Source organism: Triticum aestivum, chromosome 7D, assembly GCF_018294505.1.
Source record: "Triticum aestivum cultivar Chinese Spring chromosome 7D, IWGSC CS RefSeq v2.1, whole genome shotgun sequence".
Lineage (NCBI taxonomy): Eukaryota > Viridiplantae > Streptophyta > Magnoliopsida > Poales > Poaceae > Triticum > Triticum aestivum.
Window position 1 is genome coordinate 265,802,110 of NC_057814.1, and position 26,417 is coordinate 265,828,526.

At 44.8% G+C, this 26,417-nt stretch overlaps 1 protein-coding gene across 1 annotated transcript; it reads right to left on the minus strand.

Moving 5' to 3' along the window:
* Window positions 1-12,504: 12,504 nt before the first annotated feature.
* Window positions 12,505-13,967, minus strand: LOC123166257 (NEP1-interacting protein-like 1). Its single transcript, XM_044584027.1, has 3 exons — window positions 13,635-13,967; window positions 13,345-13,523; window positions 12,505-13,200 (listed from the first exon to the last, which is right to left on the minus strand). The coding sequence occupies exons 1-3, from the start codon at window positions 13,774-13,776 to the stop codon at window positions 12,817-12,819; spliced, it is 705 nt and encodes a 234-aa protein (XP_044439962.1). The 5' UTR covers window positions 13,777-13,967; the 3' UTR covers window positions 12,505-12,816.
* Window positions 13,968-26,417: the final 12,450 nt, after the last annotated feature.

Consider the following 26,417-nt stretch of genomic DNA (forward strand, 5'->3'; position numbering starts at 1 on the left):
GTTTTCAATAATTTCTCTTCTTCCTTCTCTGAAAGGTTAGCACTAATAATAACAGGATATATCTTCTTTTCATCAAGATATGCATATTTAAGAGTATCAGGTAATGGTTTAAGCTCAAACACGGGATCACCCTTGGGTGGAGGAGGATCCCCTAGGATTTCAACAGGCAAGTTGTGTTTCAAAATAGGCCCCTGTTTAAAGAATACTTCATCTATTTCCCTTCTTTCATTCATAAACATATCATTTTCATGGTCTAGCAAATATTGTTCTGAAGGATGATTAGGAGGCACGGCAATAGAAGCAAGACTAATAATTTCATCTTTACTAGGCAATTCTTTATCGTGGGGTTGTCTACGAAATTTAGCAAAATTAAAATCATGAGACATATCCCCTAAACCAACAGTAACAATATCCTTTTCGCAGTCTATCTTAGCATTAACAGTATTCAAGAAGGGCCTACCAAATATGATGGGACAAAAATCATCTTGTGGGGAACCAAGAACAAGAAAATCAACAGGATATTTAACTTTCCCACACAAGACTTCAACATCTCTAACAATCCCAACTGGTGAAATAGTGTCTCTATTGGCAAGTTTAATTGTAACATCAATTTCTTCTATCTCAGCAGGTGCAATATCATGCATAATTTCTTTGTATAAGGAATGAGCTATTGCACTTGCACTAGCACCCATATCACACAAGCCATGATAGCAATGATCTCCTATTTTAACAGAAATAACAAGCATGCCTACAACAGGTCTATGTTTATTTTTAGTATCGGGTCTAGCAATTCTAGCAGCTTCAACACAGAAGTAAATGACATGCCCATCAATATTATCGGCCAAGAGATCTTTAACCATAGCAATACTAGGTTCAACTTTAATTTGCTCAGGGGGTGTAGGTGTTCTAGTATTACTCTTACGAACCACAGTTGAAGCTTTAGCATGATCCTTTATTCTAACAGGGAAAGGTGGTTTCTCAATAATAGCAGCAGGAACAATAGGATCATAAGTGATAGTCTTTTCTTCAACTTTAATAGGTGAAACTACTTTTACTTCAATGGGAGGATTATATTTAAACCACTTCTCCTTAGGGAGATCAACATGAGTAGCAAAGGATTCACAAAAAGAAGCTACTATCTTAGAGTCAAGTCCATATTTAGTGCTAAATTCACGGAAAACATCGGTATCCATAAAAGATTTAACACAATCAAACTTAGGTGTTATACCTGACTCCTTACCTTCATCGAGATCCCAATCTTCAGAGTTGCGTTTAATTATTTCCAATAAATCCCATTTGAATACAATAGTCTTCATCATAAAACAGCCAGTATAAGAAGTATCGAGCATGGAGCGATTATTGAGAGAAAGCCGAGCATAAATTTTTTGAATAATAATTTATCTTGAGAGCTCATGATTGGGGCATGAATATAACATTGACTTAAGCCTCCCCCAAGCTTGAGCGATGCTTTCTCCTTCGCGAGGCCAAAAATTATATATATAATTACGATCACGATGAACATGATGCATAGGATAAAACTTCTGATGAAATTCCAATTTCAATTGGTTGTAGTTCCATGACCCCATATCATCACATAGCCTAAACCATGTCAATGACTTTCCCTTCAAAGATAAAGGGAAGACCTTCTTCGTGATAACATCCTCGGGCATACCTGCAAGCTTAAATAATCCACAAACTTCATCCACATAGATTAGGTGCAAATCGGGATGTAATGTTCCATCTCCTGTAAAAGGATTAGCTAGCAGTTTCTCTATCATACCTGAAGGAATTTCAAAGTAAACATTTTTAGTACGTTCAGTAGGTTGAGGAGCAACTCTTTGCTCTACTGGTTGGGGTGAAGATACCCCGAACAAGCCCCTCAAAGGATTACTTTCCATAGTAACAAGTGACAGTAAATTTCAGCACACTATATAAATTTTTCCTTACCAAATTCCACTAACCAAGGGCGCTTCACTCCCAGGCAACGGCGCCAGAAAAGAGTCTTGATGACCCACAAGTATAGGGGATCTAGTAGTCCTTTCGATAAGTAAGAGTGTCGAACCCAACGAGGAGCAGAAGGAAATGACAAGTGGGTTTCAGTAAGGTATTCTCTGCCAGCACTGAAATTATCGGTAACAAATAGTTTTGTGATAAGGTAATTTGTAACGGGTAACAACTAATAAGAGTAAATAAAGTGCAGCAAGATGGCCCAATCCTTTTTGTAGCAAAGGACAAGCTTGGACAAACTCTTATATAAAGGAAAGCGCTCCCGAGGACATATGGGAATTATCGTCAAGCTAGTTTTCATCACGCTCATATGATTCGCGTTCGTTACTTTGATAATTTGATATGTGGGTGGACCGGTGCTTGGGTACTGCCCTTCCTTGGACAATCATCCCACTTATGATTAACCCCTCTTGCAAGCATCCGCAACTACAAAAGAAGTATTAAGGTAAACCTAACCATAGCATGAAACATATGGATCCAAATCAGCCCCTTACGAAGCAACGCATAAACTAGGGTTTAAGCTTCTGTCACTCTAGTAACCCATCATCTACTTATTACTTTCCAATGCCTTCCTCTAGGCCCAAACAATGGTGAAGTGTCATGTAGTCGACGTTCACATAACACCACTAGAGGAAAGACAACATACATCTCATCAAAATATCGAACGAATACCAAATTCACATGACTACTTATAGCAAGACTTCTCCCATGTCCTCAGGAACAAACGTAACTACTCACAAATCATATTCATGTTCATAATCAGAGGGGTATTAATATGCATAAAGGATCTGAACATATGATCTTCCACCAAATAAACCAACTAGCATCAACTACAAGGAGTAATCAACAGTGCTAGCAACCCACAGGTACCAATCTGAGGTTTTGAGACAAAGATTGGATACAAGAGATGAACTAGGGTTTGAGAGGAGATGGTGCTCGTGAGGATGTTGATGGAGATTGACCCCCTCCCGATGAGAGGATCGATGGTGATGACGATGGTGATGATTTCCCCCTCCCGGAGGGATGTTTCCCCGGCAGAACAGCTCCACCGGAGCCCTAGATTGATTCCGCCTCGTGGCGGTGGTGTTTCGTCCCGAAAGCTTCCTCCTTATTTTTTATGGGACGAAAGACTTCATATAACCAAAGATGGGCATCGGAGGCCTGCCAGGGGGCCCACGAGACAGGGGGCGCGCCCAGGGGGCTAGGGCGCGCCCCCCACCCTCGTGGCCAGGGTGTGGGCCCCCTCCGGTTGATTCTTTCGCCAGTATTTTTTATTAATTCCAAAATGTGCCTCCATGAAGTTTCAGGACTTTTGGAGTTGTGCGGAATAGGTCTCTAATATTTGCTCCTTTTCCAGCCCAGAATTCCAGTTGTCGGCATTCTCCCTCTTCATGTAAACCTTATAAAATAAGAGAGAATAGGCATAAGTATTGTGACATAATGTGTAATAACAGCCCATAATGCAATAAATATCGATATAAAAGCATGATGCAAAATGAACGTATCATGCATACATCGGTATGTATTATTTCCAATAAGTCATTGGCTCGCTCCATTGTTCCGGAGAACGGAGTTTTAGTCATCTTGCCCATGAGGCATGGTTCGCAAGTATCAAATGATTCATAATCAAGTGATTCCAAAAGTCCATCTGTATGGAGTTTCTTCATGTGCTTTACACCAGTATGACATAAACGGCAGTGCCACAAATAAGTTGCACTATCATTATCAACTTTGCATCTTTTGGCATCAATATTATGAATATGTGTATTAGGACAATCGAGATTCAACAAAAATAGACCACTCTTTAAGGGTGCATGACCATAAAAGATATTACTCATATAAATAGAACAACCATTATTCTCTGATTTAAATGAATAACCGTCTCGCACTAAACAAGATCCAGATATAATGTTCATGTTCAACGCTGGCACCAAATAACAATTATTTAGGTCTAAAACTAATCCCGAAGGTAGATGTAGAGGTAGCGTGCCGACGGCGATCACATCGACCTTGGAACCATTCCCGACGCGCATCGTCACCTCGTCCTTAGCCAATCTTCGTTTAATCCGTAGCTCCTGTTTCAAGTTACAAATATGAGCAACCGAACCAGTATCAAATACCCAGGCGCTACTACGAGCATTAGTAAGGTACACATCAATAACATGTATATCAAATATACCTTTGTTCACTTTGTCATCCTTCTTATCCGCCAAATACTTGGGGCAGTCCGCTTCCAGTGACCAGTCCCATTGCAGTAGAAGCACTCAGTTTCAGGCTTGGGTCTAGCTTTGGGCTTCTTCCCGGGAGTGGCAACTTTCTTTCCATTCTTCTCGAAGTTCCCTTTCTTTCCCTTACCCTTGTACTTGAAACTAGTGGTCTTGTTAACCATCAAAACTTGATGCTCCTTCTTGATTTCTACCTCCGCGGCCTTAAGCATTGCGAAGAGCTCGGGAATTGTCTTGTTCATCCCTTGCATATTATAGTTCATCGCGAAGCCTTTGTAGCTTGGTGGCATTGATTGAAGAACTCTGACAATGACACAATCAACTAGAGGATCAACTCCCAGCTGAGTCAAGTGATTATAATGCCCAGACATTTTGAGTATGTGTTCACTGACAGAACTATTCTCCTCCATCTTGCAGCTATAGAACTTGTTGTAGACTTCATATCTGTCAACCCGGGCATTTGCTTGAAATATTAACTTCAACTCTTGGAACATCTCATATGCTCCATGACGTTCAAAACGTCTCTGAAGTCTCGGTTCTAAGCCGTAAAGCATGGCGCACTAAACTATCGAGTAGTCATCAGATCGAGCTTACCAGACATTCAAAGATACATGTAGAGCATCTTTATAATCACCCAGTTACGTTGTGACGTTTGATAGCACACAAGGCATTCCTGCGGTACCCGGGAGTTGCATAATCTCGTAGTCGAAGGAATATGTATTTGACTTTAAGATAGCAATAGCAATAAAACTGAACGATCATAATGCTAAGATAACAGATGGGCCTTGTCCATCACATCATTCTCCTAATGATGTGATCCCATTATCAAATGACAACTCATGTCCATGGTTAGGAAACCTTAACCATCTTTGATCAACGAGCTAGTCTAGTAGAGGCTCACTAGGGACACGGTGTTTGTTTATGTATTCACACATGTATTAAGGTTTCCGATCAATACAATTCTAGCATGAATAATAAACCTTTATCATGAATAAGGAAATATAAAATAACAACTTTATTATTGCCTCTAGGGCATATTTCCTTCAGTATCACCATCACATCTTTATCTTTATCGTTTTTCTTAGTTCGATCCTTTTGGTTATATCTTGATCTAGTAGAATAAAGTTTTTTTAATATGATCTAGGTTTGAGTTTTGTTTTGATCTCTATCTTTGTAATCGAGTCCGTGAGTTATATATAATAAAGAGTAGTTTTGAGTTGAGGGCTTTGCTTTCTTGCTATGATCTTGAGGGAAGAATAAGAGAAAGAACAAAAAGAAATAAAAAGATCATATAGTGATCTTATGGAGAGTGATGACTTCACATATAAAGAGTATGATGAATAAAATTTGTTGAGAATTGACAAACATAGTTTTGGTCACTGTTGCAATTAATAGGAAGTAATAAAGAAATAGAGGCTTCACATATAAATATACTATCTTGGACATCTTTTGTAATTGCGAGCACTCATTAAAATATGACATGCTAAAAAGTTGATGTTGGACAAGGAAGACAACATAATGGGTTATGTTTTCTTATATCCGAATAGAAGTTATATTGTCATGGATCCTCCAACATGTTGAGCTTGCTTTTCCCTCTTATGCTAGCCAAATCCTTTGCACCAATTAGAGATACTACTTGTGCTTCCAAATGTCCCTTAAACTAGTTTTGCCATGAGAGTCCACCATACCTACCTATGGATTGAGTAAGATCCTTCAAGTAAGTTGTCATCGGTGCAACCAATAAAAATTGCTCTTTAAATATGTATGATCTATTAGTGTGAAGAAAATAAGCTTTATACGAACTTGTGATATGGAAGAAATAAAAGCGACGGACGACATAATAAAGTTCTTTATCACAAGTGGCAATATAAAGTGACGTTCTTTCGCATTAAGATTGTGTGCATCCAACCAATAAAAGCGCATGGCAACCTCTGCTTCCCTCTGCAAAGGGCCTATCTTTTACTTTTATCTTCTACCCTTACAAGAGTCATGGTGATCTTCACCTTTCCTTTTTACACTTTTTGTTTTGGCAAGCACTATGTGTTGGAGAAATATCCAGATATATATATCCACTCGGATGTAGGTTTTCATAAAAGTATTATTGTTAAGATTACCCTTGAGGTAAAAGGTTGGGAGGCAAAACTATAAGCCCCTATCTTTCTTTGTGTCCGATTGAGGCTTTCATCCCATAAGTATCGCATGAGTGTTAGCAATTGTGAAAGACTAAATGATAGTTGAGTATGTGGACTTGCTGAAAAGCTCTTGTATTGACTCTTTCCGAAGTTATGATAAATTGCAATTGCTTCAATGACTGAGATCATAGTTTGTTGGTCTTCAATATAGTTTTTGATTCATAATTTATCTTGTGAACGAATTGTTACTTTAGCATAAGAAATTATATGATAGTATATGTTGTTGTTCTAAAGATGATCATGATGCCCTCATGTCCGTATTTTATTTTATCGACACCTCTATCTCTAAACACGTGGACATATTTTTCAATTTCGGCTTTCGCTTGAGGACAAGCAAGGTCTAAGCTTGGGGGAGGTCATACGTCCATTTTGCATCATGCTTTTATATTGATATTTATTGCATTATGGGTTGTTATTACACATTATGGTACAATACTTATGCCTTTTCTCCCTTATTTTACAAGGTTTACATGAAGAGGGAGAATGCCGGCAGCTGGAATTCTGGACTGGAAAAGGAGCAAATCTGAGAGACCTATTCTGCACAACTCCAAAGTCCTGGAACTTCACGGAGAATTATTTTGGAATATATGAAAAATATTGGGCGAAGAAAGCACCAGAGGGGGGGCACCAGCCATCCACAAGGGTGGGGGGGCGCCCTACCCCCTGGGCGCGCCCCTGCCTTGCCGCCTACCTGGCAGGCCCCCGGTGCCCATCTTTTGCTATATGAAGGGTTTTTACCTGGAAAAAATCAAGAGGAAGCTTTCGGGACAAAGCGCCGCTATCTCGTGGCAGAACTTGGGCAGAACCAATCTAGGGCTCTGGTGGAGCTGTTCTGCCGGGGAAACTTCCCTCCCGGAGGGGGAAATCGAAGCCATCGTCATCACCAACGATCCTCTCATCGAGAGGGTCAATCTCCATCAACATCTTCACCAGCACCATCTCCTCTCAAACCCTAGTTCATCTCTTGTATCTGATCTTTGTCTCAAAACCTCAGATTGGTACATGTGGGTTGCTAGTAGTGTTGATTACTCCTTGTAGTTGATGCTAGTTGGTTTATTCGATGGAAGATCATATGTTCAGATCCTTAATGATAATTAATACTCCTCTTATTATGAACATGAATATGCTTTGTGAGTAGTTATATTTGTTCCTGAGGACATGGGAGAAGTCTTGTTATAAGTAATCATGTGAATTTGGTATTCGTTCGATATTTTGATGAGATGTATGTTGTCTCTCCTATAGTGGTGTTATGTGAATGTCGACTACATGACACTTCACCATGATTTGGGACTATGGGAAGGCATTGGGAAGTAATAAGTAGACGACGGGTTGCTAGAGTGACAGAAGCTTAAACCCTAGTTTATGCGTTGCTTTGTAAGGGGCTGATTTGGATCCATATGTTTCATGCTATGGTTAGATTTATCTTAATTCTTGTTTCGTAGTTGCCGATGCTTGCGAGAGCGGTTAATCATAAGTGGGAGGCTTGTCCAAGGAAGGACAGCACCCAAGCACCGGTCCACCCACATATCAAATTATCAAAGTAACGAACGCGAATCATATGAGCATGATGAAAATTAGCTTGACAGTAATTCCCATGTGTCCTCGGGAGCGCTTTGCTTTATATAAGAGTTTGTCCAGGCTTGTACTTTGCTACAAAAAGGATTGGGCCACCTTGCTGCACCTTAGTTACTTTCGTTACTTGTTACCCATTACGAATTATCTTATCACACAACTATCTGTTACCAATAATTTCAGTGCTTGCAGAGAATACCTTGCTGAAAACCAATTGTCATTTCCTTCTGCTCCTCGTTGGGTTCGACACTCTTACTTATCGAAAGGACTACGATAGATCCCCTATACTTGTGGGTCATCATGACCGTCTATGCCCGCACAAAAATAAGTGAAACAAATTAACATACATGCATGGTTGGTGAGGTGGCATGGTTGCTTGAATAGATTAGTGCACAAATTGTAATTTACCACTACATGCATGACTTGATGATGTGTCATAGTTTCATGAAGAGGAAAAATAGGTAGTGGTGAGGTGGCATGGTTGCATGAATAGATTAGTGCACAAACTGTAACTTATCACTACATTCATGACTTGATGATGTGGCATAGTTGTGTGAAGAGGAAAAATAGGTAGTGGGTTGCAACTATTTAAGAATAGAGAATTACGAACGAAGTTGAAGCGGGGTTTGATATGATTGGTCTTCTTGTGAAACCTTGGTTCCTTGGCAATGTCAATGGCACCGGTGTTGTCACATAAGATAGTCATTGGATCCGATGCACTAGGTACCACTCCTAGATCGGATATGAACTCCTTCATCCAGACTCCTTCCCGTGCCGCTTCCGAAGCAACTATGTATTCCAACTCACATGTAGATGTTGCAACCATGCTTTGCTTAGAGCTACTCCTACTGGCTGCTCCACCATTCAAAGTAAATATGTATTTGGTTTGAGACTTTGAGTCATCCAGATTAGTGTCGAAGCTTGCATCGATAACCCTTTACGACGAGCTCTTCGTCACCTCCATTAACGAGAAACATTTCCTTAGTCCTCTTTAGGTACTTAAGGATATTTTTGATCAATGTCCAGTGATCCACTCATGTATCACTCTGGTACCTACCTGGCAGACTTATGGCAAGGCATACATCAGGTCTGGTACACAGCATGGCATACATTACAAAGACTGTGGCTGAGGCATAGGGGACGACTTTCATCCTTTCTCTTTCTTCTACCGTGGTCGGGCTTTGAGTCTTACTCAACTTAACACCTTGCAACCGGCACCCCTTCTTTGACTGGTCCATTTTGAACTTTTTCAAGATCTTGTCAAGGTATGTGCTATGTAAAAGTCCTATCAGGCGTCTTGATCTATCTCTATAGATCTTGATGCCCAATATGTAAGCAGTCTCACCTAGGTCTTTCATTGAAAAACTCTTGTTCAAATAACCCTTTATGCTTTCCAAGAATTATATATCATTTCCAATCAATAAATTAGAAATGCTAAAGAGCTCTCACTCACTTTCTTGTAAATACAAGTTTCTCCATAAGCTTAGGTAAAACCAAAATCTTTGATCACCTCATCAAAGCGAATATTCCAACACCAAGATGCTTGCACCAGTCCATAAATGGATCACTGGAGCTTGCATACCTTATTACCATCCTTAGGATCGACAAAACCTTCCAGATACATCATATACAACTCTTCCTTAAGCAAACCATTAAGGAACGTTGTTTTGACATCCATCTGCCATATTTCATAATCAAAAAATGCAACAATCGCTAACATAATCCTGACAGACTTTAGCATCGCTACGGGTGAGAAAGTCTCATCATACTCAACCCCTTGAACTTCTCAAAAACCCTTTGCGACAAATCGAGCTTTATAGACGGTAACATTACGGTCATCGTCCATCTTCTTCTTAAAGATCCATTTGTTCTCAATGGCCTTTTTGTCATCAAGTAAGTCTATCAAAGTCCATACTTGGTTTTCATACATGGATCATATCTCAGATTTCATGGCCTCAAGCCATTTGTAGGAATCCGGGCTCACCATTACTTCTTCATAGTTCGTAGGTTCATCATTGTCCAACAACATGACTTCCAGGACAGGATCACCATACCATTCAGGGGCGATACGTGTCCTGGTCAACCTACGAAGTTTAGTAGTAGCTTGATTCAAAGTTACATAATCATCATCATTAGCTTCTTCTCCGGCTGGTGTAGGCATCACGGGAACTTCTTTCTATGATGTGGTACTCTCCAATTGAGAGAAGATACGATTACCCCATCAAGCTCTATGTTCCTCCCACACACTTCTTTTCAGAGAAACTCCTTCTCTAGAAAGGATCCATTCTTGGCAACAAAGATCTTGCCCTCGGATCTGTGATACAAGGTATACCCAATGGTCTCTTTAGGGTATCCTATGAAGATGCACTTCTCTGCTATGGGTTCGAGCTTATCAGGCTGAAGCCTCTTGACATAAGCGTCACATCCCCAAACTTTACGAAACCACAACTTAGGTTTCTTGCCAAACCATAATTCATACGGTGTCGTCTCAACGGATTTAGATGGTGCGCTATTTAAAGTGAAGGCGGATGTCTCTAATCCATAACCCCAAAACGATAGTGGCAAATCGGTAAGAGACATCATAGAACACACCATATCAATAGAGTACGATTATGACGTTCCGACACACCCTTACGCTGCGGTGTTCCAGGTGGCATGAGTTGTGAAAAAATTCCACATTGTCTTAAATGCATACCAAACTCGTAACTCAGATATTCACCTCCATGATCAGATCGAAGAAATTTTATTTTCTTGTTACGACGATTCTCTACTTCACTCTTCCATGAAAAGAAGGGGATCTTTACAATATGATTTGCTTATTGCATGTTAGTTAGGACCAAACTTAGAAGGGAGAACTTGTGGAATAGAGTATCGAGGCCGTCTTCCAATAGAGTTGAAGATAAAGAATGGACCCTCTGGAAAACTGATGTCCCGGCAAAACTTAGGGTGTTCTGGTGGAGATTAGCAAGATCGTATCTTTCCACTTTTGATCTTTTGGAGCACCGTCATACTGCAGAGTCCAAAATACTCGTATGTGGACCCCCCAATTCTTAGAGACATTCTCTCCTTGAGTGTTTGACGGCTAGGTGTGTGAGAGAGAACTCTCGGAAGAGGAAGTAGTATTTATACACATAATTGAGGCGAGGCAACCACACACCAAACATTTGTTGTTGATGATGATGGAGACATTGTCACTAGATGATTTATTCATATGGTAGTCATATTATGGGAAATTTAGCATGCTTGGCGCAAAGCAACTCATGAAAGGGAGTTCAAGCCACCTCTTTCAAGACACCTTTTTGTTGAAAACTTCATCTAAGACATTTAAGCGGCCAACAGAACAAGTCACCATCATTTCAGCCCAGAGCTCTGAATCAATCACATGTTGTTTGGAAAGCGCCTCCAGAGGCTTTTGCAAAGTTTAAGTGTTGATGGTGCGGTGTCTAGGAATGGTGGCAAGAGAGTTGTGGGAGTCATGTGCCGCAACGATCAAGGAAAGTTCATGGGCTCGTCGTCGATAACATTCAAGAACATCACGAGTCCTACGGTTCTGGAAGTCCTGGCATGTTAAGAAGCTTTGGCTTTGGCTGAAGATTTGATGTTGCACAAGCTATTCATTGCGTCAGACAGTTTGGAAGTAATCAAAGACATCTAAGTTAAGTTAGAAGGCCTCTCAATTGCTATTGTTCGAGAGATTACCCAACATGTTGATGATCTTGAGGTGTGCCAATACACGCATGAAGTAGAAGTCACAACTTTAAAGCTGATAGATTAGCAAAATTCTCATGGTCATTATGTTTTATCCGCCATGTCTGGTGGGAGAACACCATGTGATCATCTAACTTAAATCCTTGAATAAAGTTGCGTGATCCACAAAAATCAGAGGCCACAAATTGGAAGGAGCTTGGGGCATGGCCAACGCAAAGCCCCAAACCTACTACCCCATAAGCCAACTAGGTTCAGATGCCACTGTGCTAGTAGGACCGCTGCCTGCATGCGCCAGGTGAAGCTTATAGCAGAAGGCCTGTTCTTTGGTAGAAAAAGAAAGAGAAAGTAAGGAGGGAGAGGAAAAGCATGGGGAGAAGAAGAAAAAGGATGAACACATGGGGACAAAGGATGACCGATGTGAGGTAGCACCACCATAGCCATCATTAGAGCGAGCACGTGCGAGCAATAACCTCAATCCTTCCATGCCTACACGTTCTCTTCGCCTCCATAATTCATGCCTTTAGTTCTAGACTTGACATTAGTGCTCGCATTTCTTATATTTATTTTAGGCTTCCGGCGTTGTGCGTTCAGTGGGACAAGACGTTCTGGTAGACTACGAAGGCGTCTGTGGCGACTTCCTCAATCTCAAAATGATGTGTCCGCTCAATCTCTCGGAGGTGCTCGTAGGGACAGGATGTGCGTATGTGTTCATAGAAGTAAGTGTATATGTGTATGTACGAGTGTTTTTACTGTGTTAAAAAATATAAGAGGAGGGTACAAGTTTGGAAGAAGCAATGAGAAGTGACAAAAAGGATAATAATCTGAACGCTAATGATTTTCTATACAGATATTCACAATCAGCCGCGCGTGTGGTATAGCAATACAATCATAATTCCGCAGAAATGAAGGCAACGAACAAGTCACGAAAGAACTTGTCGGCATAAGTGTCATGTCATGTCAGTCTCAACCCAACGAACTAACAAATTGACGAACTTCCCGTATGTGCGTGCGCGTGCCGTACGTGCTAGCGCCACACCCACACGCGCGCGTAACACGTGTGTATATACGCTGGCTATGCACACATCGATCCTAACGAGCCGGGCACGCCAAGCCTAGACGGCGCGGCGGCACAGCGGGCACGACGCATGCCGGCACAGCCACCCGTCTATGCACGACATGTGGAACGTGTGGCGGCACTCCGGCAGGCTCCGCGCCGCCTCGCCGGCCTCGAACTCCTGGAGGCACACGGAGCAGCCGCCGTCCTGCACGGCGGCCTGCTGCTCTGTGATGGTCGTCGCGGGGAGCTCGGCGATGGCGTCTGCAGCCATGCCTTTGAAGGAGGCGGAGCCCATGTCAAACATCTCGGAGAGCGTCGGCGGGCCGTCGCTGAACCCGTCGCCCGCGGCGTTCATCTGGCTGTCGACGGCGTTCTGCACTGCGGGGTCCACCTTCTCGCGCACCAGGCGGCCCGTCAGGAGGCTCCAGATCACGTCAAGCTGAAATGAATTAACAACGAATTGATGATTACTACTACTACGTACTAAATAATTAGGTGAATAAAATGATGATAATTAGAACTGCTGAATCGATGCTGCACTAGTTAGTTGAGCAGGTAATGGTATGTGTAGTCAGGCACGTACCACGTATAGGACGCTCCAGATGCCGCACTCGTCGGAGCGCCACATGGCCATGGACCTGTCGACAACCTCCATGGCCACCACGGCGCCGGAGATGGCGCCGATGCCCGCGCCGCGGACGAGGCCGCTCTCCGTCGCCAGCCCGATCATCCCGCCCGTGATGGCTCCCAGAATCGTGCCCACTGCAACAACACCAAGTCGATCAGGAACAGTCGCACGACGGAGATGCCGAACACCCCGACATGTCCACGGTGAAATGAAAACAAGAAGAAACATGCATGTATGCCACCGACCTGTTGCGAAGATGAAGGTGATGACGCCGCGGACGATCGAGCCGGCGACCCGAGCCGGCAGGCTGGACATGCTCCCCTCGGCCGCGTCCTCCTGGCCCGAGAAGAATGCTGCTGTGTCGGCGCGAGCCACCGCTGCCTCCATGGTAGCCGGATCACCTGCTGCTGCGGATCGAGCGGGTGTCGGATGAACAAATCAGACGAGGAGAATCCCGCTGCTGGTCGATGATCAGAGTTCTACAGCTGAATGAATGAATGAATGAGGGAAGGCTTATGTTGGTGGGATCGAAGATTTTGTTCATGATGCAGGAGGGGGCAGATCTTATATAGGACTACTAGCACTACTCGTACGCACGCAGCGCGTGGATTAATTAGCCGAAGACTCGTGGCTAGCCCCAAAATGGATTAGCTAGCTAACTGGAGCGAGGACGTGCTCGGTGCACCTGGCTTGCCAGCTCACCGTCTGCGACCAGGGATTTTCCATTTTCCAGGCAGCCTGGATCAGTCATATGCGTCAGACATCCCACGTGGCGCGCGAAGTAGCTTGGCGTAGCAGCCTAGGTGCGGAACGAGTCCAGCGAAGAGAAAAGAGAGAGGCGGGAAACAAGGCAATCATACATAAATGCTAACGGACCGAGCCCATCCGGCACGCGGGTGATGGCAACGCGCCAGTTGCCAATGCCTTCACCCGCTCCATCTCTTAACGGCTAAGCTTCCCTCTTCGGGCACTACTCAACGCAACAGCTGCTTCCAAGCGAATTCCCAGACTTCTCCTCACTCCATGACTGCGTGACGGGTGCGTCCGTACGTGTTATGATGCCTACCCGTCAGCTAAGATTTTTCCATAGAGGCGACAAAAGGACCAGGAGAGGGACGGAGAAATATGGGTTTGCTTTTTTCTTCTCGACGGATGCGCGGAGCCCACTTTCGGAAATGAAAATGTGTTGTCAGAGCATTTCCAACAGAGTACATCGTATCTTAAGCTGTATCATACTCCCTCCATTTTTAAATATAAGCATTTTGTGGGCCATACATCCGCTTCGCGATTGAAAACTTAGTTTCACACATACCGCACAGGTTCGTGTTCGTTTTAAGTTTTCCATAGCCAAACTTACAACGATACGCAATTATAGTTGATTTATTCATAAGTTGTTAAGTTTCGCTCTACAAAACTTAAGGTGAACGGGAAGTTGGTGCGGTATGTGCGAATCCAAGTTTCCCAATCGGGACACAGGTATGCGGCCCACGAAGTGTGTGCTTGCCTCCCCGTGTGACAATTTCTCTATTGTCCCGTCGAAGTAAAGAAAAAAAACCAGGATATTGTTTTTTGTGTTACGTATAATGATATCCATAAGTATAACGAACTTGTTTGAGGACTGATAGGTTTGTCTTCGTCAGAACTTAAGGGCCACCTTCGAGGGAGAGTTTGTGCCTTAGTATGGGCAATTTGGAATTGTGAAAATGATTGTTTGTGTTTTAACAGATTAAATACTCTAAAAGATTTACAGTTATCTCCAAGGCTAGTGGATCCGTATATGGTCATTACTTCAGCGTGTGGACGTTTAAAAACATATGGCATTTGGATGCAGCCGTTTGGAGACGGTAGCATGTATGGTTGACGTATAAATAATAGGTTATGTGTTTAAGTCATGTAATCTGATTACCTATCGGATGTGGTCGTGGATTTATTTTTTACAATGTTAAGACTCGGATGTAAGTTTGCTATTTTTTATAAAATTGGTTGTCTCATCACAATGATGCAAATGCCACGTTATCCGAAATCCAATTCGGCTCCCAGGAGCACATGGCCCCGTGTGCCAAAAAAATCAAATGTGAAGAAAATATCTGAAAAATAGATATGTTGAAGGTCACATCAAATGCTACCTGCAAATTTTTAGGTGCAAAGCTTTAGCATTTTGTCCTATGCAAAAAAGAAGTCAAACATTAAATGTTACCTTCAAATGTTACACGTAATTTTATTTTTCCACTGATGAAGCATTACATCCCGTTGGGCATGAAAATTATTAAGCACGCTTGTTACACTAACATGAACACCTAGAAAATAATTTTAATTATTATTTTGAAAAAGATTGCTATTTGTTTTGAACTTACTGTTCATTTGAGAGCATATGCTCCCAGAGGCAAAACGTCTGTCCCAGGTTATCCCCTTTTAAAAAGAAAAATGATATCTATAAGTGTGCCATAAAAGAATACTACAGGCAACAATTGCCTTATTTGCATGAATATAAGTATCATATACTACCTCTGCTCCTAAATATAAGTCTTTGTAGACATTTCACTGTGGACCACATACGGATGTTTATAGATGCATTTTAGAGTGTGATTCACTCATTTTGCTCTGTATATAGTTAATAGTAGAATCTCTACAAAGACTTGTATTTAGGAACGGAGTGAGTACATGATACAAATGAGATTAGACTTTCGATCATGTAGTACGCACCTAGAAATATAATATACATTTCCAGTTTTATTACCGCTTCTCATGTTATATATCGCTTTTACAAATTTTGTCGAGTTTGTTTTTGTTTCAAAGTGCATCGAATGCTTCTTACCATATGAAGAAAGAAGACGGAACTACGACTAAACATCGCCGGTCAGTTTACGTGGGCTGCAGTGCGGCCACCGAACTTTGATATTTGGTTCCATTCAAAACGCATTGATTACTAGGCAAGAAATTTCTACGGCGATGGGGAGAGCTCTGTGTACGGCAGCCAGGCAGCAGCTGACCTTGTGTGAGCAGCCGCGGGCAGAGAAACATTCAAAAGATAAACTTTCTGCACACATATCGGCCCCGTTGGACGCAAACAAAGTCGAAGCAGATGACCTCAGGGATTCGGATGGTTCTACGATGGCTGAACTGAAAGCTACACCGGGAGAAAACCTGGATGGACGGTCCTCAGGGCGTTTGCATTCGCAGCCTCGCTGATGGCCCTTAGACCGTCCAGCGGCTGCAGCCAATGAGATCCCCGTGCTAACTCTCTCGGAACGAATTGACTTCGATACAAATAGTGACATGGGCCGACGAGCAGCAGAAGCTCGACCACACGCGTTCAGCCACACGTGGCGGACAAGAAAGTAGTCGGTCGGTACGTCATGAGTTTTGATGTGTTTGGTAGGCTGCGTCCGCGATAGCTCTTTTAAATTTTATTCATACTCATAACAGTTACATATGCACTATTTTGGATCTAATAGCATCTACAGTCGATCCCTCGTACCTGTCTCAAAAGTTCAGGCAGGCTGTCCGGTCATTGACCAGTAAAAGAAAACCGAGCCAACCGGACATCTCAAACCGCGGACAAACGTCCGGCCTGACCCGCACGCCTCATATCCAGCCCAAATATAGGTCGAATATAGGACGGTCTGGACACACCCGGGCGCGTCCGTCTAACAAGCCCGGCCCACCACTGGCTCCACACCTGTCCCACAAAAACTCCAATCCAGGTGCCTCGCTTAGAACCATAGCTCACTATCTCTCGCTCCGTCCTCTCCTCTCCCTCTCCGATTTCAATCCCATCCACTACGATGTCCAGCTCCAGCAGCGACTGCGGTTCCGAGCTCGACTACGAGGAGGAGACGGCCCTCCGCATTGCGTTGGAGCGGTCAAGGTAGAGACCGGCGGCAGCTCCGGATCTGGAGCGTCGGCGCAGCGCGGACGCAGGAGCTGGACCCTCCCGGCCCGCGCACAGGGACGCCAAGACAGCACAGTCCGCACCATCCCCGTGCCATCTCCTTCCCCCGTCGGTCGCCTCCTCCCCGCTTGCAGCGATGGATGCTAGTGCCCGTGCTGCCGGCCCGCACGCGCACTCCGGAATCGGAGGCGCCCGCCGCGCGCCACGAGAGGCAGCGTGCACGGGAGAGGGACGCGGCGGAGCAGTCCGCGCGCCGCTGTCGCGGGATGCAAGCGGACCCCCACGAGGACACGCGGCTCCTTGCATGGGTCTACCGCCGGCCCCTCATGACGCCGGAGACAGACACACCGCCTCCTACGAAAGAACGCCAAGGCACTCCGGCTTGCCATCGAGCAGTCGGAGAGCGAGGCGAAGGAGGCAGCGGCGGAAAAGGCTCGGGTCGCCAAGTTGAAGTGGGAGCAGGACAGGGCAGCCAGTCGGATGAAGGGGCTCATCGTCCTCTCCGACTCTGACTCCGACTCCGACGACCGTGACAGCTACACCTCCTCCTCAGACGACCAAGACCCTCCACCAGCCACGGACGCCTACAGTTGCGCCCGCGACCGGAAGGGCAAAGGCCCAGCGAGGAAGTGGTGAAGCTCCGCCGTCTCCGTCTTTAATTTCAAATTTTTACTAATCTAGTTTAAACTTGTTCGTCGTTTATGTGAATTATGTGAATTTGGCGATCTTTTGGAGATCCTTTGGTGATCTTTTGGTGATCAGAATGTGCATTTTGATGTCCAATTCTATGTCTGTTCGATGATCTATGTTTTTAGTTCCATATTGCATGCTTAGTATGAATATAGAGTACCGGATATGAGATACACGGATGTGGATGACAGTATTTGAGAAGTGCCCGGTCAGTGACCGCGGACGCGCCCGGACGCTTCCGTGGGCGTTTGAGGGCCCGGGTTTGCCCTTCGTGGATGTAGATGCTCTAATATCCAAGAAAATACAAAGTAACTCCTAAAACTAAGAATCACAATGAAATTTATTGCACGAGAGTATTTTTATTCCGACAAAATATGAACACCACTAGACGTTGACCAAGAACATAACAATCTTCAAGATGCGAGGTCCCTCCCACCATCCAGCGGCAAGATGACAGCCGGAGGCGAGGGGACCAAAGATCCCTGGTGTAACACCCCTATGTAATGAGCTACAATGATCATCATCATTAAGCTAAGCTATCTTGGTTAACTAGTCTTAATCATCTTTGATCCATATCTCATTTCAAATTCCACTTTGAAGTCAAATTCAAATTATAATTGAAATTAAGAAATTTACAAACATGGAAACAAAAATGTTCAAAGTGTTGAAAATAATCCTTGGATAATTGTCATAGTGAATCCAACATTTAATAAAATATTTAAATTCCCTAAAACAATTAAAACAGGGGGCCAAAACAATATTTTAAATGCTTTTTAAATTATAAAAAATTCCAAACTATTTATATAAATGCCAAACTTTTTGTGGCAGTGGCCGAATTTATAATAATAATTAAGGTGTAAGTTATATATTTTATAAAACTATTTTGCTTTTGAAAAAAAAAAACATAAGTAAATAAAGAAAAACTGAAAAAGAATAAAAAGAAAAAGAAAACCCCCAGCCCCTAGGCCTTAGGCCACAGGGACAGGCCCGTACGGCCCAGCCCACCTTCCCTCCCCCCCGGTCTGCTTCGACCTTGCTACAAGGAGCCGGCCGAGGGCGCGCGACCCCGCCAGACCACCTCGCCGGCAATGCCTGGGAGGGGATAAGGGAGCCACCTCCCCGCGGCTCCTCGAGCTCCTCTCGTCCGCTGCCCCACTCCCACTCACCCTCACCTCCTCCCACGCGCTCGCTCTCTCTCCCCGCTCAAGGCCGACGCCACTGCCGCCATGGCCAAGATCACCGGCGTGGCCGCCGTCCTCCCCTACGCTTGAGGCCGTGTCCCGGAGCTCTAGCGTGGTCAACTTCGTCTTCCTCGCCCGTGATGAGGCTTGAACTACGTCGGTATTTCCCCAAAGAGGAAGGGATGATGCAGCACAACTATGGTAGGTATTTCCCTCAGTGATAAGACCAAGGTTATCGAACCAGTAGGAGAACCATCCAACACCATGTAAACAGCTCCTGCACACAAAGAACAAATACTTGCAACCCGACGTAAGAGAGGGGTTATCAATCCCTCACGGGTAGAAAGATAGGTAAAATTGAAGTAGATTGGATAAATAGATCTCGCGGGAAGGCAAGATAAAATAAATAAATAAATAAATATTGCAGCAAGGTATTTTTGAATTAATAGATCAGAAAATAAAAGCAAATAAAAATAGATCGCGAAGGCAAATATAATAAAGAAGAGACCCGGGGGCCGTAGATTTCACTAGTGGCTTCTCTCGAGAAAAATAGCATACGGTGGGTAAACAAATTACAGTTGGGCAATTGATAGAACTTCCAATAATCATGAAGATATCCAGGCAATTATCATTATATAGGCATCACGTCCAAGATTAGTAGACCGACTCCTGCATGCATCTACTACTATTACTCCACACATCGACCGCTATACAGCATGCATCTAGTGTATTAAGTGTTGGGAAACACAGTATTTCAAAAAAATTCCTACGATCACGCAAGATCTATCTAGGAGATGCATACCAACGAGTGGGGAGAGTGTGTCCATGTACCCTCATAGACCGAAAGCGGAAGCGTTAAGTAACGCGGTTGATGTAGTCGAACGTCTTCACGATCCAACCGATCAAGCACCGAACGCATGGCACCTCCTTGATCTGCACACGTTCAGCTCGGTGACGTCCCTCGTACTCTTGATCCAGCTGAGGCCGAGGGAGAGTTTCGTCAGCACGACGGCGTGGTGTCGGTGATGATGATGTTACCGACGTAGGGCTTCGCCTAAGCACTGCAACGATATGACCGAGGTGGAAATCTGTGGAGGGGGGCACCGCACACGGCTAAAACAACTGTTAACTTGTGTGTCTATGGGGTGCCCCCCTCCCCCGTATATAAAGGAGCAAGGGGGAGGCCGGCCGGCCCTCATAGGGCGCGCCCAAGGGGGCAATCCTACTCCAAGTAGGAGTTGGATCCCCCCTTTCCTAGTCCTAATAGGAGAAGAAGGAAGGAAAGGGGAAAGAGAAGGAAGGAGGGGGCGCCGCCCCTCCCCCTAGTCCAATTCAGACTAGGCCCATGGGGGGCGCGGCCAGCCCTTGGCTGCCCCTCTCTCTCTCTCCCCTAGGCCCAATAAGGTCCATTACTTCTCCGGTGGTTCCGATAACCCTTCGGGCACTCCTATATTTATCCGGTGACCCCCGAAACTCATCTGGTGTCCAAATAACATTGTCCAATATATCAATATTTATGTATCGACCATTTCGAGACTCCTCATCATGTCTGTGATCACATCCGGGACTCCGAACAACCTTCGGTACATCAAAACACATAAACTCATAATACCGATCGTCATCGAACGTTAAGCGTGCGAACCCTACGGGTTCAAGAACTATGTAGACATGACCGAGACTCATCTTCGGTCAATAACCAATAGCGGAACCTGGATGCTCATTTGGCTCCCACATATTCTATGAAGATCTTTATCGATCAAACCTCATAACAACATACGATGTTCCCTTTGTCATCGGTATGTTACTTGCCCGAGATTCGATCGTCGGTATCTCAATACCTAGTTCAATCTCGTTACCAGCAAGTCTCTTTACTCGTTCCGTAATGCATCATCCCGCTGTCGGTGTCAAAACCGGCAGATCTCGGGTAGGGGGTCCCAAGCTGTGTGTCTTAGGATCGATGGGTAACATGAGACAGGGGACACGATGTTTACCCAGGTTCGGGCCCTCTTAATGGAGGTAATACCCTACTTCATGCTTGATTGATCTTGATGAATATAGAGATTACAAGAGTTGATCTACCTCGAGATCATATGTTGTGGTCTAAACCCTAGAGGTATGATGAGTAATGTCATAATCATCTATCGACTAGCTTAGCCTCGGCTTATATAACATACCAGAGGCATAGGATAACAAGAGTCCTAGTCGAATACGCCGGTGGAGAGGAGTCCTTGTCTTGATCACCAAGTCTCGTGGAATCTTCCTCGTGTATGCATCGGCTGTCCGAACTGGCCCATGAGTAAATGGCCACGGGGGTCCTCGGCCCAATCCAACTGATCGGGAGACGACGTGGTGAGTACCCCCTAGTCCAGGACACCGTCAGTAGCCCCCCGAACCGGTCTTCAAGTTGGGGACGCTCCTCGATTCTTCCAAAATGTTCTTCATCTTCGGTCGTCGGTCTTGAAAACTGGTTCAACAAATCTTCTTATCTTCGATCTTGAGGATCGCCGAAGTAAATCCGAAGAGTTTATATGTCGGGTATCCGAGGAGCCCCTTTAAGTTATCGGCTTTTATCAATGCCTTGTTATTTTTGCGCCCACCTCGGGTTTGAAGTTGTTCCCGGGTGGCGGTGTCCTCTTGCATCCGAGCTCCAAGACCGGACTGCATTTCGAGGTATCTTTTGCAGCCGAGCACCAACGCCGGACTGTATCCGAGCTCCAACGCCCGAGTGTATCCGAGCTCCAACGCCGGACTGTATACGAGGTGTCATAGATCACCTTGGCTTGAAGAAGTTTAAAGGAAGTTAGCTGAGCTTAATGCCGGAAATGCCCTCTATAGAGCCAGCCACTTGCATCCGAGTTTTATGCCAGACTGTTTCCGAGGTGATGCACCACCTCGGGCTTGGGCTGATTGTTTACGGATTTTATTTCCGATGCGTGTAAATTCATTTGCTGTCAACATGTATAACTAGTAGCCCTCAAGGTGTGTGTCGGTCTAAAACCCGAGATGCATCCGAAGGAAAACATGAAATCGCTGATCCTAGTAGCCCCTGAGACTCGGGTCGATGCGCGAAATCGGCCTGAGGATCAACTCTTAGCTCGGCAGCATACGTAGGAATAGAAATGCAGTGTAATATATTAGAAATAGTAGTAATCGGCGAATGGGCCCTTGAGAGAGGGTCGTGAGAAGTTGCCGTGATATATCAGCTTGATGGCGGATAAGTCCCATATGGTACTTATTGTTGTCCGAAGACGCGCTTGTCGATAGTTCGGTTATGCCAAACACTGAGCCTTTGAATTTTCTGCATTGAATAGGCAATGCAGTAGCCCCCGAGCCACTGGTCGGGTGGCAACACCAGATCAGGGGATCGATGTGCCCCTTTATTATTTGTAAATAATAAGCGCAAAGCCCAGTAGCCCCCGAGCCTTAATGTGGGCACGGGTGGCCGAATTAAGGATCGATATCTGTTTGACAGAATTTTTTTTTGTGTTTAATACAAACTTCTCGGAAAGAGAATAAAGATCTCTTAAAAGAGCTTAGAGCTGGTCGAATCCGAGCTCGCCAAGGTATGCCCCAAGGTGTTTTTAAAAGATGGATTACAGTAAATGAATTTTACTCGCAATTTTTATGTGTAATGATTCTATGTATCCAAGTACTTTTCATCATTAATGCTCGAATCCGCATTGTACAAAATTTTGTTGACCGACCATCGGCTTCTACCTCCTCGGCCAGTAGCCGAGGAGTGTTTGTCCTACTTTCTAAAGCCTTTATGAGGGCAAAGATTTACGACAAACAAGGCAATTCGGCCATATGGTTTTATAAACAAAGGTACGCTGAGAGATATGTTATATTATTTTTTAACGTAAGAAACATCTTCCAAAGAAAATAGTCACGCTATCGGTTCCTTTCTTTTGGGTCGTCATGCTCATCATGATCATGGAAACTCACCTCCGATCAATGTGGGAGGAAAATATTGTGGATTTAGTTCGGGGAAAGTTCCCGAAAATGTTGGGAGGCCGGTTACTAGCCCCCGGTTAGTGTTCGGCCACAGTCAAGGTCAAGCCGTAAACACTTCGGTCAATGTTAGGAACGGACCGTCATTTAACACGGGTGACCTCTATCGATCTTTATAGTTTAATACAGTCCTAGGATTGCTGACCAGTTTACGCTTATTGCGACAGTCAGTTTTCGGCTTTCTCCACTAAGACACTTAACCATGCGAGCTGGAAGCACAATTACAGTGGTTCTCCCTTTGCGCATCTAGCCGAACAAAGCGGAACGTAGGAGGCAAGCACAGGAGCCGGGCAACCCAACTATTGACCAAAGACACAATTCGAAACCGACGCATGTATAGCAATGTCCGAGAATGTTTTTGCCGAATCTCTAAAGGTGTCCGGCGTTGCACTGCGAGACTAATGTTGGAAACACACAAATAGTTTAAAAGTGCCATGGGCTTGGAAAACCGAAAAAAAAACTTCAATAAAAACTTGACGTCCGAACTAGATCAAGTGTTCGGTGCCAATCTGAAAATTGGTCTTAGAAAAAAAGGTGCTTCTGTCGTGCATTAACATGACACATCCGATCTCAAAACTTCAAGCGGGTTAGCCTACGGCTTCAAGCACCTTATCCCGAAGGCGGAGTGCTTCTCCGAGGCCAGTTTAACGAACTAAACTCGAGCGGCTTTAGAGAGAAGCTGAGCTATCCGGCTATTGACCATGCACTCGAGTCGAAAAAGGAGTGGTATAAAAAGACTTTGCAACGATCAGGAAGAAAACACATTTACTATAAAACAGCTCATATAAATTTTAAGAGCCCCCAAGTGACTTGGGTAAAAGAATTTTATGTATAATGATTGTATGTACCGAAGTACTTATATCATATCTGTGTTCACCCGAACTTTAAACGCGTCTTAACCGACCGTCGGCTTCTCCCTCTTCGGTCAAGGGCCGAAAAGTGTTATGTACTCCACCTGTCGAGAATATCGACGGTGTTTCCGATAACCAGGCAATCATGCCATAAGGCTGTAACAGAAGCGCGCTCAGGGAACTTATGCTATATTAACGACGAAGTGTAAGAAGCATCTTTGAAGAAAATAGTACCCCCACCGATACCTTTCTTCGGTTGCTCATTGTTACTATGAGACTTGTGTAATAGATTTTTTGTCTTCATGAGTTCCGTTGTGTGCCGACCAGGATTGAAAACAATAAGAGCGCTAGCTTTCGGCTTCACCCAGTCTGAGGTCCGAGCTCGGATGACCCGATCGTGACAATCGCAGAGGTGCTCCCTTTACTCCCTAGCCGAACAATCAGGAACGTAGGGGTAAACACAGGAGCAAGGCAATCCAGCTTGCGGAACACTTAGGTCAATATGGTGCATATTGTGGCGTAATACACGAACAAGGAACGAAGCCATACAAGTATAATCATATGCAAGAGGAAAGGCTTCATAAAGGAAGCCCCGAATTAACATGGGTAAAGGGAGTTTATTTTAACAAATAACTCATGTGAGCATGGCCGAACCGAACACAAAATAAAAAAATTTAAAACTTTGAGCATGAAAGCGACTTAGCTGATTAATGTGTTCGGCATTGATGACGCGGTCCGAGCCTACGGCGGGATGAGGTCCCAGCCCCCAAGCCGGTCTCGAGATGGCAGAGCGAAGAGCTCAACGCTCTGAAGTGGTGACATAGCACGGCCGATACAGGCTGGCAGTGTGATGCCGAAGTACCCGGCGTGGGTTAATGAAGTGATAACGAAGCCCTCGGTCCAGCCGAGGTGACGTGGTATGTCGATACGCCGAGGTGACAGTGCTGCACAATCCGGATCATTTACCTATGCACATAAGATAGCGCAGGCCGGAGATAATAGTAATAATAATAAATTAAAAAAAGTTAGCATAATAAATAATTTATGCAAAGTGGATAATTAAAGGAGTATTGCCCGTGCACTGAACACCCGACGAGGTAAAACCCTCTCGATGATGCCGAAGTCCCCGAGGCAACCGAACATGTCGGTATGGCAATTCAATCAACAAGGTGGTCACGCTGGCTTGCCGAAGTGACCGCGTGACGCAGTCGAGGTCGACCACCTACACACATGAAATAGTGCGGTCCAAAAAGAATAATATAAATATATATAAAATCCTTGCACAATTGCTTTTTGCAAAACTAATTTATTTAAAGAGATGTGGCCTGGCGCCGAAGCCAATGTCGATGCAGGGCGTCGGCGTGACGCGGTGAAGGCGTGACAAAGCCATAATTTGCAGGCCGGTCTGAGTTCCGGATGCGGCTTTCGCCGAACTGTATACGGGAACTGACCGAACCACCACGCGACCGTCATTAATGCGGCCACCATTTGACAGACCAGTGTACAGATGATGGAACTAACCAGAGTAATAATTCCTCAGGAAAAATAAACCCAAGCAAGAAAATGTTACTAGGATTAATAGCACCTGGTTTATCTGTTGCGGCAATATGAAGAAAGGTTACTCCCAAAATTGGGACTCGATCCGCACACCCATTGCCTGATGGGCAATGAAGCAACGGCATGGCGATGCTGAGAAAGGTTGGCTCGCCGAGGCAAAGCACCCGGTCCGGCTAACATAACGAAGTTGGTCGGCCGGTGACGCCGAAGTCTCCGGAGTGGGTTGATGAAGAGATGGAGAAGCCCCCGGTCTAGGCCGAGGTAACGGAGCGGGTCGGTAAGGAGGCGTTGCAGCAGCCATGTCAGCCGAGGTGTTGAAGCAGTTCGGCGTGATGGACATCAGCTCAAAGAAGCAACTGTGCAGCCATGCCGATGCTGGTCATAACTTGTGACGCGGTCAAAGCCGGATTGATGAAGAGACCGAGCGGTGATGTCGGCGCGCCTGACCCGTGCAATCCGTGGGGTGAGGGTGTTGGTGATAATTTAATCTTCACGATGCCAAACTCTTGTTCGGCTTGCCGAGCTGATGATCCGATAAGGCTGGGCTCGGCTCGATGAAGCAACGATCCGCCTGGCGCAGGTCGGCAGCCGAGGAGCAACGTTGTCGGGCAGGTTTGACACCGCGCGATGGTGAAGATCACATTGGAAAAGACTTTACAATTAGTGGGATGTGTTTGGGAACAAAACACAATACCCCATATAAAACTTCCTTCAAAAAGGATTTCTGAAATCCCGTCCATCAAAAACATGAACTCGGGTCGGATTCGTTCTCGCGTAGAAAACAGATCTGAAAAGTGATGCACTAATCGGAAGGTTCCCGAAGTTTGGACGGTCGAATCGAGCTGA